Source organism: Myotis brandtii, unplaced genomic scaffold, assembly GCF_000412655.1.
Source record: "Myotis brandtii unplaced genomic scaffold, ASM41265v1 scaffold48, whole genome shotgun sequence".
NCBI classification, from domain to species: Eukaryota; Metazoa; Chordata; class Mammalia; order Chiroptera; family Vespertilionidae; genus Myotis; species Myotis brandtii.
In genome coordinates, this window is record NW_005368341.1 from 5,245,027 (window position 1) to 5,260,144 (window position 15,118).

The 15,118-nt window shown below is 38.6% G+C and overlaps 1 protein-coding gene across 1 annotated transcript in view; it reads left to right on the forward strand.

Annotated features, from left to right (window-relative positions):
- SGCE (sarcoglycan, epsilon) overlaps window positions 1-3,523 on the forward strand; it is a 78,960-nt gene extending 75,437 nt beyond the window's left edge. The window contains exon 13 of the mRNA XM_014547656.1: window positions 2,834-3,523. Coding sequence (XP_014403142.1) covers window positions 2,834-2,847 — 14 coding nt within the window. The 3' untranslated portion in view covers window positions 2,848-3,523. The remainder of the gene's footprint in view (window positions 1-2,833) is intronic.
- Window positions 3,524-15,118: the final 11,595 nt, after the last annotated feature.

Here is a 15,118-nt window from a genome sequence, read left to right on the forward strand (position 1 = left end):
AGCAATGCCTCACATCACCTGAGAGCCAGATCTTGGTTTCTGGGAGCCAGGGCTCTGAGGGAATGGCTGATTTCAGGGCTGGGGCAGGGAAAATACTACAGCAACTCAGGACATCTTCTTGTGCCAAAAAAGATAAGAAAATGCTCAAAGAATAATGGAAGTTTATTAAAATAATTGAGGAGATGGCTAGAAAGGGCTCACACTGGCCAAAAATGAGACAATTTGGTTAACAAAATAAATGTAGTACTGTATTATAAATAATGCATTATAAGAGTCCCTGAATCTATACTGATATTAATGAATGAATGAATGAATGCTTTCTTATAGTAATAATGAATGCTTTCTTATATCTTCCACATTACTTATGCCAAGTAATGTGGAAGATATAATGGAACTATAAAATCATGATTTTTGTAAGCACCATAGAAATACCTGTTTAACAGCAGAACCATAAATATATCATTATATGGAAACCAAGATCTGGGCACTAGACTCCCAATGGACAGAGATAGAAAATATATAGATGTATATATGTATACACACATCTTCTATGTCTATAGTATAGTAGGATATTTACATAGTCTCAATATCTCCCCTTACATTGTTCCCCTTGGCCATCATCATTCTACTCTGTGCTTTTATAAGTTCAGCTTTTTAAGATCCCAAATATAAGTGAGATCATGTAGTATTTGTCTGGTTTTATTTCACTTAGCGTAATGTCCTTGAGTTTCATCTATACTGAAGCATGTGACAGAGGTTCCTTCTTTTTTAAGGTGGCTAATATTTCATTGTGTATCTATATAACATATTCTTTACCATTCATCTGCTGATGTGCATTCGTGTTGCTCCCACATCTTGGCTATTGTAAATAATGGTGTAGTGAGCTTGGGTGTGCAAATACCTCTCTGAGATCCTACTTTATCAATATATTTTGGCAATTACATGGGGGGAAAAACAGTAACTTTTTACAACTCTGAAATTAGCTCAAAATAAAATTATCTGAAATTAAAAGTTCTTAGAAATAGCATCTAACTAAAATATAAAGAATGGCTAAAAGGGCAAAAAGGTAATGTAGAGGAAGAAAAAGTAATCATCCAGGAGAATGGAGAATAAAAAACCGGTAGATGTGTTTGTGTTTGAGAACCCTTTTTGTACATAGAATTAATAGTATTTGCTGATAGAGTAGAAATGTGGGGAAGGAGGAAAAAAGCTGACTTCCAGAGTTATGGCCTTAGTCCTGGGTGTATTTTTGATGCATTTTCTGAGCTTGAGAAGGCTGAGTAAAGAATAATTATCAAGGACAAAATCAAGAGTTTCATTTTGAACATTTTTTTTTTCTTGTTAAAAGGCCCATTCTCAACTAGAGTAAAGAGCAAGGTAGATGTGCCATCTCAGAAATGTCAATGCCATCTGCCAAATGTTTGTGTATATAAGTTTGTGGTAAGTCTCTGAGACAAATATAATTGGCTACAACAGATAGTCTTAGTAAAACGTTAACTAGGTATGTATACAAATGGTTGGTAATATCTATATCTGTGCAAAGTGTTCAAAGGTTCTGTCACGTTTAAAGATAATGGAGTCCAGGGGTCTTGTTTTAGGTGAATATGTAACAAGGGGCTATCTTAGACAAACCTCAAGGAGAGCAAACACATTGCAAAAGTAAATAGTAGGGGTAATGGCCTAATGTATCTGTGGTGATTCCTCCTGTGAGAACATTATTGAAAAATTGAAATGAATACTTAAACTCGCTCAATGTGTTTGGGGATCTGAACTTGAGATCATATGCTCCTAGGCCAGTGGTCTGCAAACTGCAGCTTGCGAGCCCCGTGCAGCTCTTTGGCCCCTTGAGTGTGGCTCTTCCACAAAATACCACGTGTGGGCGCACATGTATAGTGCGATTGAAACTTCATGGCCCATGCGCAGAAGTCGGTATTTTGTGGAAGAGCCACACTCAAGGGGCCAAAGAGCCGCATGTGGCTCGCGAGCCGCAGTTTGCTGACCACTGTCCTAGGCCAAGCCAAGTAGTCAGAGTCATTTAGACAAAAGAATTCTTTATTGACTGTCCATGGAATTCCTAGTGATACTCAGCAATGTACATTAATGCCACATTTTGATAGATGATAATCATGGATTAGAAGCTTAACGTCTATCTTAAAAGAGTTCCGAGCTATCATGTCCACCAACTCTGCATCAGAGTGACTCACAAGCCTACAAGTCTATTTTGTGAGCAATGCCAAGGGCCTAAAAATAAAAAATGGGACAGGAGATGTAGCCTTCAACTAGATTATGCTATGTATATTATTTTTTGGTGTGTCATTTACTGCTACAATTCTGCTGGGTAACAAATCACTCCAAAAAAATAATAAGCATTTTTTTTTTAGGTCACTGTGGGTCAACTATTTAGGCTAGGTTTGATTGGAAGTTTCTTCAAGTCTAAGTTGGATTTCCTCATATGTCCTGGAGTTGGCTGACTACTGGCTCATCTAGGATGGCTTCAGCCAGGATGGGAGATAAATTGCGTTCTTCCCAATTTATCGCATTTAATTGGGCTGGCATGGAGATGATCTCATAGCATGGCAGAAACACAGACAAGAGTAACTCAATCATACAAAGGATTAGCAGGAGATGCACATCTTCTTTCAAGCTACTCTTTGTGATGCATTTGCTAATATCCCACTGGTCAAACCTGGCTGAGCCCTAAATCTGAGCAGTAGAAGAATATAAGATTACAGGTTTGACTGTGAATATGGGGTGGCTATTCACGGAGACCACTGATGCAATCAATCTACCACAGTCTGCACAGTAGTCCTGATTATTTATGTTCCTTCCACAGGCAAAATACACTAAAGCCTTTTCAGGACTCCAAATTCACATCCAAACATGGCAACAGCTTACAAAGTGCAGAATTTTATGATCTATGTCAGGCGCAGACGGTTCTCCTTGGATGTGACTCCTCTTGATACGGAGACATATATACTAAAACCGTGAGTAATATGCCCCATTCCCGGAACCCATCACAGAATGGTGGGACAGGGACTTGATAAATACGATGCATGCTTCCTTAAAAAAAAAAAAAAAAAGAAGGCTTAGGGGACATATAGCAGTAGTTGATTTGTTTTCAGTTGCTGTACAGAAATTTTCACAAATTTAGCAGCTTAGAACAAAACAAATGAATTATCTTACAGATTCCATGTGCCTGGAGTCTGGGTATGGATTTGGTGAGTCCTCTGCTCAGGGTCTCACCAGGATGAAATCAAGGTGTTGGTCTGGGCTGTGATCTTACTTGAGACTCAGGAGAATCAAGCTCACTGATTGGTGGAAGAATTCATCCCTTGTGGTTGTGGTATTGAAGTGCTTGCTGTCTTGGTGGCTATAGGTTGAGGACAACCTCAGTTCCTTGCCATGTAGTCCCCTACATTGTTGTTTACAACATGGCACGGTGGTTCCTCCCATCTGCGCCTTCACTTTCCGTAGTTTCAGTTACCCGAGGTCAATCATGGTCTGAAAATATTAGATGGACAATTTCAGAAATGAAAATTCACATGTTTTTTTAAATGCACACCATTCTGAGAATCCTAATGAAATCTCGTGTCATCCTTCTGCATCCCGCGTGGGATGTGAGTCATCCCTTTGTCTAGGGAACCCACGTTGTATGCAGTACTTGTCTGCTAGTCACTTGGTAGCCATCGGGGTTATTAGATCGACTGTGGTGGTATCACAGTGCTTGTGTCAAGTAATTCTTAATAATGGCTCCAAAAAGCACAAGAGTAGTGATATTGGCAATTCAGATGTGCCAAAGAAGAGCTATAAGGTGCTTCTTTTAAGTGAGAAGGTGAGTTCAGTGTAGTAAGCTATTTTGAGAGAGAGACCACATTCATATAACTTCTATATTACAGCATTGTGACAATTGTTCTATTTTACTCTTAGTTATTGTTGTTAATATCTTACTGTACCTAATCTATAAATTAAACTTTATCATAGGTATGTATGTATGGGGAAAAATAGTACAGGGTTGGTAGTTGTTGGTAGGTTTGTAGTTGTTCATATGGAAAATAATACAATAATTCATAAATAATACAAGAATAAACTCTGTGTTTCATGTACTCTACTTTTGCCCCACCCTGTATCTAAGCTCTGGGAAACCCTCATACATAAGCTAAAGGATTCTTTGAGGGAAAATAATGTTTTGGTGGTTGAGTCAATAGGAGAATGAAGCCATAATTAGTCATTTTCAGTTTTCAATTTTTCTCTTAATAAAATGCTGATTTCTTTTTCTTTATCGATATGTAACTTAAAACTTGTCTTTTTCTTGGTAATCTGTAAGTGTTCTCTGTATAGCAAGGATGATAACCCTTTGTCTAATTTTGCAAATACTTCCCCCAGTTGCCGCTTGTCTTCTATTTTGACTGATTATAATCTTTTACATAAAAATGTTCAAGCTCAAAATTCCTTAGTCATTTTGCTTGCCCTCGTTCCCTCCAACCAGTGCGCGCATCTATGAAAGGAGAGCAGAAAGGCTGGGAATGTGGGTCAGAGGAGCTTTGGGGTGCCTGGGAAAGAGAGGTGCAGCCCGCCTGCTGAGGAGCCCAGATCAGATGACCCCCAGGGGAGTCCTGCCTCAGGGAATAGCTTGGTGTGTGGCCCCCAGCATGCTCTTTGTTGGCCGGGAGCAGCCCAGCCGGAGCAGGAGGTCGATGCCACGGTGCAGGATCTGGAGCATGTCTGCTGTTTCCTTCTTTACGCCAGGTTCTCTTGAAGGGACACGTGAACGGGGCTTCTCCACGGCCACCACATTCACGCTTGGTGTTGTACACAAACCCACCGCCACATGTTGTCAGGGAATTTGTCCTACATGATTTCCGGGGGCCACTCTTTCTGAAAGTAAATCCTAAAAGGAGAGGTGCATAGGCAAACCACCGTCCCTCTCTCTGCAGTTAGGCCCATCACTAACGGCACTGCGAGTTCTTCTTGCCCTTAGCTCTGCAGGCTCATCTGGAGCTCTCACCCAAACTCTCCTTCCGGAAGGGTCTGAGCGCTTGGAAATCATGCTCCTTTTCAGCAGTGACTCTAGGACAAGGGAGTGCTGAGTAGAGCCAAGTGGATTAGCTCAGTTCCACACACACGCACACTCTCCCCATCGGCCAATGTGTAAACGCAGCCCCTCCCAGGGTCATTTACCCCTTCCCAATGGGGCCCCTTCTTACGTGCTGGTCCTCACAGTGAGGTTTTTGAAAGGCGATCTGAGCAGCACACCTCCCTTGCCACCACAAAGGGTAATGAGGGAAGTATCTGTACTCAATGATGATAAAGAAACCCAGAAATCGCCCGGCCAGTGTGGCTCAGTGGTTGAGTGTCGACCTATGAGCCAGGAGGTCACGGTTGGAGTCCCCGTCAGGGCACATGCCCGGGGTTGTGGCCACGATCCCCAGTAGGAGTGCAGGAGGCAGCCAGTTGATGGATGATTCTCTCTCATTATTGATGTTTCTATATCTCTCTCGGTTGGAGTCCCCGTCAGGGCACGTGCCTGGGGTTGCGGGCACGATCCCCAGTAGGTGTGCAGGAGGCAGCCATCGATCGATGATTCTCTCTCATTATTGATGTTTCGATATCTCTCTCCCTCTGCCTTCCTCTCTGAAATAAATAAATAAATAAAACCCAGTAATTTAGAGTTAAATTCATATGCTATATCAAAGGACCAGAAGAAAAAACTGGCAATAAAGTTTTATGAAAATTGATAATAAAATAAAAAGAGTTTTAAGCAAGGAAAGGGGGGGAAACACAATCTAATTTTTGTCTAATTTCTGATACAGAAAGAGCTTAAACAGATATTGAAAAAAGAAAGCAAAACGCATACAATTGTAATACTCATTTATTAAAAAATATTTCTCTTGATTAAGAGAAATGCCATAAGTTAACAGGCAAATTTAAAAAATAAATAAGCCTACTTTTAATGGTCTTAAATAAAAATCTCATAATTTTATTTATTTTTATTTAAAAAGGCCAAGATTTCCTCCAAGTTGTGGCCAGTTTATAATTTATGATTCCGTATAGAACATAGCTTCCATTCCATTACTTTGGGCTTTATTACATAAATAGTTTAACTTGGAGGGCACATCAGGAAGCAACACTGCTCCAAGCTGGTCATTCTATGGGAACTTTATGGAGTTTTTTCCTTTTTTCTTTTTGTAACACGCCACAGTGGGTTTTTGGTTACACCTTCCTTAGACATGTTTTGGAATAAAATGATTGAGTCTGTGCTGCATGGAGGAGAAATCTGGGCCACCAGTGTTCCATCTGTCTACGATTAAGAGCACATTCCAAGTTTTTTCTACAGAGCTACTTGGCCAGGTGTTCCCCACCCCCACGCTCCTCATGGTGTGGCGGCAGCAGCCCGGGTCTTCTGGCTTCCACTCTGCCAAGAAAACGTTTCCCCTCTCTGTAGGTCCCCTGTCAGTTAATGTTTAAATTTGCACATTCAGTCAACCAAACAGAATAGCTAGCTGAACGCCACACATCCCCACAGCGGTTTTACACTTTCTCGTGTATTCTGCCAACTATAATATTTAATGGTGCTACTTCCGTCCTATTTTATGTTATTTTGTTTATGATCATTTCGCGTGAGGATTTCTTTTTCTCTTTTCTAACCCGCTGCAATCCTCCAGGTTTTCTTTCTTTTCTACTGATGTAGACCTTTTACCTTCTGCTTCTACCTGTCCAGAGGTTATCTTTCATTCTTCCCTCAGGGTTCTAATATTATCAGAAACGGGGACGTGCAAAAGGAACAGGCATAGTACGGGAACAAAAATGAAAATTGCCATCACTTCCCGCATGAAGCGTGTGTGTACACTTCATTTTTAGCAAGGCACTAGCCTTGAAAATACCAGTGGAGTTATAAGGGGAGATAGAAAGAAGACACCAGAGGGCTGGTAAGCCTCTCTCTCAACATTCTGGTCATCTTTAAAATACCAGGGGAGCGATGTGGCGATAGCAGAAATAGGAATGTATACTGGCGCCAGGCCGTGTCCCGTGGCGCTCTCCTTCAAAGTCATCTCCCTTCATTATTTCTTTTTATGCATTTGTTTTTGAGTCAGGAATATATTTAGATGACTTAAAACCCAAAGAATATTAAAGGAAGATAGTGAAAAGTTTTATTTTCCTCCATAGTCCCTCATCAGCTGGATTGTCATGATTACTGCTCCCCCACCACATGTAGCCACTTTGACTAGTTTTTTATGTATTCTTACAAAGTTCCCTTACACAATACAAAGAAATAACAATGTATGTTCTTAACCCCCCTCTCAACCTAAAATACACCATGCGATCCAGGTTTCTGACCTTTTTAACAAACTTAGCAATATTCCTCGGAGATCTTTCCCTGTTGATGTGTCATTTTCACGTTCTTTGTTACCATAGCATAGTGTTACATGGCATGAGGGCCACATCGGCAATGCCCCATTCTCTTATTAGTTTCCATATTGATCCATGATTTCCTCATTAATAAGGAAATCCACCATTTCCTTATTAATGAGTTCCAACCAGTTACTATTACAAATATTACTACAGTGAACAGCCTTATTTATATGTCATTTTTTACCAATATGAGTATCTGTGTAAGTTCCCAGATGTGGGACTACTGGGTCATAGGGTATGTGCATTTTAATTTTGATATTTACAATAAGATCACTCTCCTTTAGGGACCCCAGCAATTTCTACTTCCAACCAGCAATGCGCCAATGCTTGTGTCCTGCAGCCCCACAAACCCAACATGTGTTAGGGGTTTGCTTCTTGCCATATACTTAAAGGAATTAATATTTTTATTTTTTGTGAACAGTTTACTTATACTGCTTGCCCATTTACCTATGGGTGGCCCTTTTCTTATCGACTTAGAGGAATTCTTTACATGTTTGGGAGATTAGCCCTTTGTCTATGATATAAGATAGACAAATAGTTTTTTTCAATCTGTCTTTGCTTTGCTTATGGTGCTTTTGCTTTGTAAACAATTTTCTTAAAATATATAGGGTGGGGTAGAATAAGCTGATGAATAAAATAGATCCAGAGACATAGGAACATGGAACAGAGTGTTGGAATAGCAGTGGGAAGGTGAGTGTGGGTGGGTGGGAAGAACTTGCATGCATCTATGCATAACCCATGGACATAGACAATAGGGTGGTGAAGGCCTGGGGTAGGGGGCAAGGGCAGGCTAGAAGGGGCCAATGGTGGGGGGGAGACATATGTAACATTTTCAACAATAAAGATTAAAAAACAAAAATATAAGGTGGGGCAAAAGTAGGTTTACAGTTGTGAATACATGAAACAGTTTATTCTTGTATTCTTGTTTATTAATTATTGTATTAGGTTATCTACTAACAACTGTAAACCTACTTTTGCCCCACCCTGTATAATATCCTCAGAGAGGCCTTTTCTGGCCTTTGCATTGAAGAGGCCTCTTTAACATCGCCTTCTCTTAGGGTATATGCAGAAGGGGGAAAGGAGGGAAGTAGTGTAAGCTCCTATCTTGAGCGGTCTCCTCAAAGCTCCTCCCAGTTCCATCTTGCCACTTGCTTCTCTGCAGAGGCTCACTGCTCTGCCCCAGGTCACAGATTGGAAATTCACAGTTAGAGCCTCCTACTTCTGTGTGTAGGGGTGGGGTGGGGGTAAGGCAGCCCTTACTCTCCTTTATCAGGTTGTTTCTGAAGGGCTAGGAACACTGAAGCCACAAGAAACAGGAGTTTTCCTGAACCTTCCAGGAACAATGGGGCACTGACACCACATTCTAGTGGGGAGTGCACATCCTATTCATGGTCCAAAAGGAAGCCACTTGTCCAGGCCAGCTGCTCTCAGAGCAATAGCCGATGACATGGCTGTAAGAAGCAAGTGTCCACAGAAGAGGTCACTGCTCTCTCCTCGGGGGCAAATGTGTACCAACATCTTGAGGCTGTGGCCTGGCATCTGATCCTCAGAGCAGTAAGCTCCAAAATGGAAACAAAATTGGCTGTTAGGGAAGGAATCAACAGATAGCACTAGAATGTTTGGTAATCTTAGAAACAAAAGCATTGTTTCTAGGGAAGAGCATTGGCTGAGAAGAAAGACGATAACGTGGTGGGAACAGGAGGAGAACTCTCGGCCTCGTTTTTATGAATTGTGGTGAACTGTAACCACAATTTGCTCTTGGGACATTTATGAGCTACTCGGGATAGGCCTCCATTGCTCATCCTGACTGGTATGGTCTGAAAAAACACTTATGACCATCACATGGCCTTGTTCCAAAAAAATGATGTAAGACAGCTCACAGGTAGTGAGCTGGTCAGAATATAGTCAGATAACATCATCTGAAGTAAATGAGATGGGAAAAGGGGCCAAGAATGAGTAAATAATGCAGACCAAAGTGCCTGTTCTCTGGGATGGAGCACAACTCTAGTTCTAGCTTTTTATCAGCAAACATGAAAAGCCAACTCAGTGTCCATAAGATAGTAGCAAATGAACTGTGCAGGAGAAAGACAAATATGCCGATACAAAGTCCAACATGACATTATCCTTGAGAGTCACATAAAGAGGCCATTGTGCAATGTAATCAACATTCTTAGAGTTGACACAGTGATGAATTTCATAAAACTGCTTTGTAGAGTGCCCTCAATGCTGACCAATGGCTTCACACCAAAAAGAGAAATTCTAGGATTATATAATGAAGATAAACGTACAGGTGGACTTTGCTACGTGTAGCCTGGCTTAATTATGGGGTACATTTTAAAGGATCTGAGGAAATGATAAAAGGCAAACAGAAAATCCTTAATGTCCCTTTATAAATACTGTTTGCCACAGCCAAACCCACAGCTGATAGACATGAGGTAACTGGGAGCTCAATACTGAATAACCTACACCTGGAGTTCAGTATTCCAGGGACCTAAGGAAAAAAGTGGTCTTAATAGGACATTGAACCAGTACAGGAGGGACATCTTTTGGGAGAAGTTTAAGAGTCCAATAATCAGTAGTTTCTGAGGGAATACGCTAAAGCTCAGCCAAGATTCTCTCTAGGAATAAAAAAAAAATGAATATGCACACTTACACAGACAGATGGGCCATTAGTTTCCAAATTTCTGCTCAATGTAACTGAGTGTTAATTAATATTAGTCTGGAAAAAGGGTAAGGAAGGCATAACTAAACATAGGGGCCATTAAAAAATCTCCTCCCCCAACTCCTGAAAAGCATCCATAGAAAGCTCAGCTCTGAGTATGGTGATTTCCTGATGTTCTTCCAAGTTAAATTATTTGCATAATGAACATCAAAGTATCTGAATGAAGTGACTTTCTATATAGAATTAATCGAAAGCTAACTGAAATTTGGAAAATATCTTGTGTTTTTTTCCTAAACGTTTAAGAGCTCTATATATACTCAGAATATTAAGTTTTGTCAAATACTTGTGCTAAAATTTTTTTTGCTTGTATTTTTTTTTCTCTTTTTATCTTTTGGCATATTGGTTTTAAATTTCTACGCAATGGAATGTAGCAATTCTGGTTTTACCTTTTGCTTTATCCCTAATGAGTCTTTCCTCATTTTGAGATAGTCACATACATTTTCTACTTTGTATTTGACAACTTTAAACCCATTAATCATCTTAAATGTCTTTTGGTATATGGAGTAAGAAAGAGATTTACTGCCCCCACCTCCAGTGTTAAGCAAATGTCTCAGAACTAAAGAATATTTCTCTTTCCCTAGTAATGTGAAATCAAATTACCTTATTTTAATATCTTCTGAATTAAAATGTTTGTTTCCTCTTCTTTCTATTAATCTATATATTTTTGCATCTATTATTCCACACTGTTATAATTAGATACTTATACACACTGTTAATAATGTGTATAAATATCTAATTGGACAACTCCTACCCCTTACATTACTCTATTTAAATTTTTTCTTGGATAATCTTGCCAGGTATTATTTCTTTATAATTTTTCACTTTAAATTTTTAAAAAATATTTTTATTGATTTCAGAGAGAAAGGGAGAGGGAAAGATAGAAACATCAGTGATGAAAAAGTATCCATCAGCTGCCTCCTGCACATCCCCTACTGGGGATCAAGTCTGCAACCCGTGTCTGTGCCCTGTCTGGGAACCAAACCATGACCTCCTGGTTCATAGGCTGATGCTCAACCACTGAGCCACCCGACCAGGCTCCACTTTAAATTTTGTAGTCTCTGAGAAAGTGCACCAAGTCCTAGACACCTCAGACTTCAACAAAATGTTTTTCAATCACTTTTTATCTCCCAAGTGATAGTGTCCTGAAGCAGAGATGACATGGAAGGAGGCAAGAGGAGGAAAAGATGGGTTCTTAGTTCTAATCTGCTCTCTCCACATCAGAGATGCTGTCACCATTTAACCCCTGATTTTCCTGGGAAAAACATCTTGCCACTGAACCTATCTAGTGTCACAGAGGAGAGTCTATTTCTTTTATTAGCAGGACTCTGACCCTATAAATTGTCAAACAAAACAAAACAAAAAAAGACTGGCCTACTTATGAAAAAAACCTACAGTAAAAAATCAAGTATTTACTGTGAGTAGATAGAAAGTAAATCAAAGAGGGCTAAATATTTTTAAAAATTCCAGATATAGAATCAAACTTTGTTTTTATTGTATGATGGCATAAGCCTTTAATACAACATAAGCATTTATACTATTGGAAACATTTTAAATTAAAATTAAAAAATAAAAGAAAAATAAATTTAGTTATGACATTTTTTTCTTCTTGATTTATCTTAAATTTGGAATAAATGTCTCAAAGTAAGTTTTTTACTAAGATGTAAAATGATTGATTTTTCATTGACATGTTCAGTACAATTTTATCTTTGAATCCTTTAAAGGGGCATTTGATTTGTTTTGTAGTCCCCAAAATTCTTCATAATTATTACTTTTGAACCTCGATAAAATACCAGAATAACAGTTTTTATATTTTAAGGCAACTATTCCTAACATATATGTAGAATTCAGGTATTCCAATTTTGCCATATTCAGGGTCTGGTACTATTATCTATGGCATTTCCACAACTGCTACTATTCATTTTTACTATCACTATTCATATGAAAAGGTAAAACAAACAGTGTTAATTTTTTGTAAAAATTAAAACCAAAAATGTTTTCTAGAATTCAGTCTTCAACCCCACAATTTTGAAATGTAGTTGACACCACTTTCTTTTCTGGAAACCATTTTTCCCATGAGAAAGATGAACCAAAATACACTTTGCCAAATAAGTTTTCCCAAATAACAATTATCCTAAGAATGAAGAACAAATTAGGTCATATATTTTATTCAGTCATTTTGAATGTCTTTACAGACAAATATTCAAACTGGTAAGATGGGGCGTATTTTCAGTCAAAATCAACTCTCTTTATTTCAGTCTTTGCAGTTAAGCTAACAAGGTCATTTTCTCTTGAATGATGTGAAAAATTCAGTCTCTATAGTTTCAAAAATCTCTAGGTACGGTGCCACCGAATCTCCTATCATACAGCAGGCTCCCATGTGGCACATCTAAATCATCATACAAAACATTGACCTGTCTGTAAAACATGCCATAGAACACATTCGGCTTGCATCAATGACTATATCCAGAATGCATTCTACTTTTAAAGTTTTAGCATAAAGTTGTTCCCAGGGAAGGAAATGAGTAGACTTGAGTTCCTTGTCCTTGTGAAAAATCACTAATTTCAGTTTCATTTTATAAGTCCAGGAATCATCACAATAGTCCTTTCTGTTATATTTATTAGTTATTAACTTTATTAATATTAATATTAGCCTATATCAAACTTTAAGATTTTCACAACCCAATCAATCAATAAACCATTTCCTTACAATGAACCTGTCATAGGTGTGTTTCTGAGTTACATTAGAATTCTCGCTAAAAGCCTAAATAAATTTAACTAGGTGTTATTGTTAATAACTGGGGTCCCACAAATTATACTTTTAAAGTTCTCAGCCATATCTCCATATACTAAGGGAGATAACAGTTTTCCCAATTAGCCTTCTATTTTCAAAAGATTATTTATTTTTGGCATGTAATTTCTGGATCAATGGATATGTTTTTAAAACTTACCATCTGTTAAATGTTTTTATGCATTTCTTCCACTTAATATATATCTAAATTTCACAGCATTATGATTTTTAAAAATTTATTTAAATTCAAGTCTTGTTGAAATTTCAGGCTTTCATTGAATACATTAATATGATTTTACATAGCCCTAACCAGTTTGGCTCAGTGGATGGAGTGTTGGCCTGCGGACTGAAGAGTCCCAGGTTCGATTCTGGTCAAGGGCATGTACCTTGGCTGCAGGCACATCCCCAGTGGGGGGTGTGCAGGAGGCAGCTAATCGATGTTTCTCGCTCATCGATGTTTTTAACTCTCCCTCTCCCTTCCTCTCTGTAAAAAAATCAATAAAATATATTTAAAAATATGATTTTACATATACTGGCACTCACATCTACATTTCTACGTGTTTAATGGCAATTGTTTTTAGTGTTTATTTCACAATGTCTTTTTTTAAAGTAGTATTTGTTGACATAGTCATACTTTGACTGTTGAACACAGGAGTATTTTTGATTTCCACTAAAAGTACAATCTTTCTTTTTAATATACATGGTTTTGTTGGTTTATCCTTTTATTTTCCTTATGATGGTGACATGAGCCCAAAAAAGTAATTCTCTACTATAAGAAAAATAATAGTGTAAATGCAATGACACTTTCTAGAATAGAGCAAGAAAATAAGTAATGATAGGACCCACAGTGAGTGAAAGACTTATGCTCTACTTGGTATGGCTGGAGCTCAGCTCTGCTGATAGTTACTATCAAGAGAGAAAGACCATCACCCTGCTGAGAGCCACTATTTACCTGGCTACATAAGTGGGTTAAAATTTTTAAATAACATTATGCAAATTAACATCCTAAATACTAAATAAAGTATATCTTTAGCCTCTTGTCCAAATGGCTAAGGGAAAGGAAAAGTATTTTCCCAATTGCCTTCTCATTTGCAGGGCTGCCAAACTGCCTTGAATGGTGTTGGTATTTGACATTTTTTGCAGTATTCATTAATTTATTCATTACAGCAAATAATTGAGGCATTGTTTTAGAAGCTGGGGATACCACAGTGAATAAAACAGAAAGATTACGTTCTAATGGGGGAGAAGATGAAAGATAAAAAGTATGTAAGTAAAAGTATAAGTATGTCAGAACTATGGAGACAAATAAAGCTATTACAATAATGCAGGAAAGAGCTGGTAGTCTTTTGGAACAGGGTGATCACATTGGAGCTGCGAAAAATGGTTGAATTATTGAATTATGGCTATATTATGAAGTTGAAGCTGACAAGATTTACTAAAATATAAGATGTTGGTGTAAGAGAAAATAGTCAAATTTTTAAAATCTGAGCAACGTGAAGGATGTAATTGCCATTTATGGAGGAGAGATTGTGGGTGTTCTCATTTGTTTTGGCCAGTAGTAAGAAAGCTTAGTTTTGGTTTAGACTTGTTAAATTTGAGTTGTCTTTTAAATAGTCAAATAGTGATGTAAAGTAGGCAGGTGGTTATCGGAGTTTGAACTTCAGGGGAGGGGTTCAGGCTGAAGATATAAATTTTGTAGTCATCAGCATAAAGTCATCTGATTATCCGTGGTTGGCAAACTGCGGCTCGCGAGCCACATGCGGCTCTTTGGCCCCTTCAATGTGGCTCTTCCTAAGCCTTAATTAGGAGTACCCTAATTAATTTAATAACAACGTACCTACCTATATAGTTTAAGTTTAAAAAATTTGGCTCTCAAAAGAAATTTCAATCGTTGTACTGTTGATATTTGGCTCTGTTGACTAATGAGTTTGCCGACCACTGGATACCATGTAAGGTGCAAGTGTAGAGGTCTGAAGACTGGGCTTTGGGAATTTGCAGTTTAGAGGCCAGGGTGGGAAAAAGACCCAGGAAACAAGACCTTGAAGAAATGGCTACAGAGGTAGGGAGAAAACAGGAAATGGTGATGTCGGGAAGCACAGTGGAGGGTGGTTGAGAAAGGAGGTAGTAAATGAACTGTGTCAAATACTGCTCACAGGTCAAGTAGGGTGAAGACTGAGAACTGGTCATTGGATTTAGCA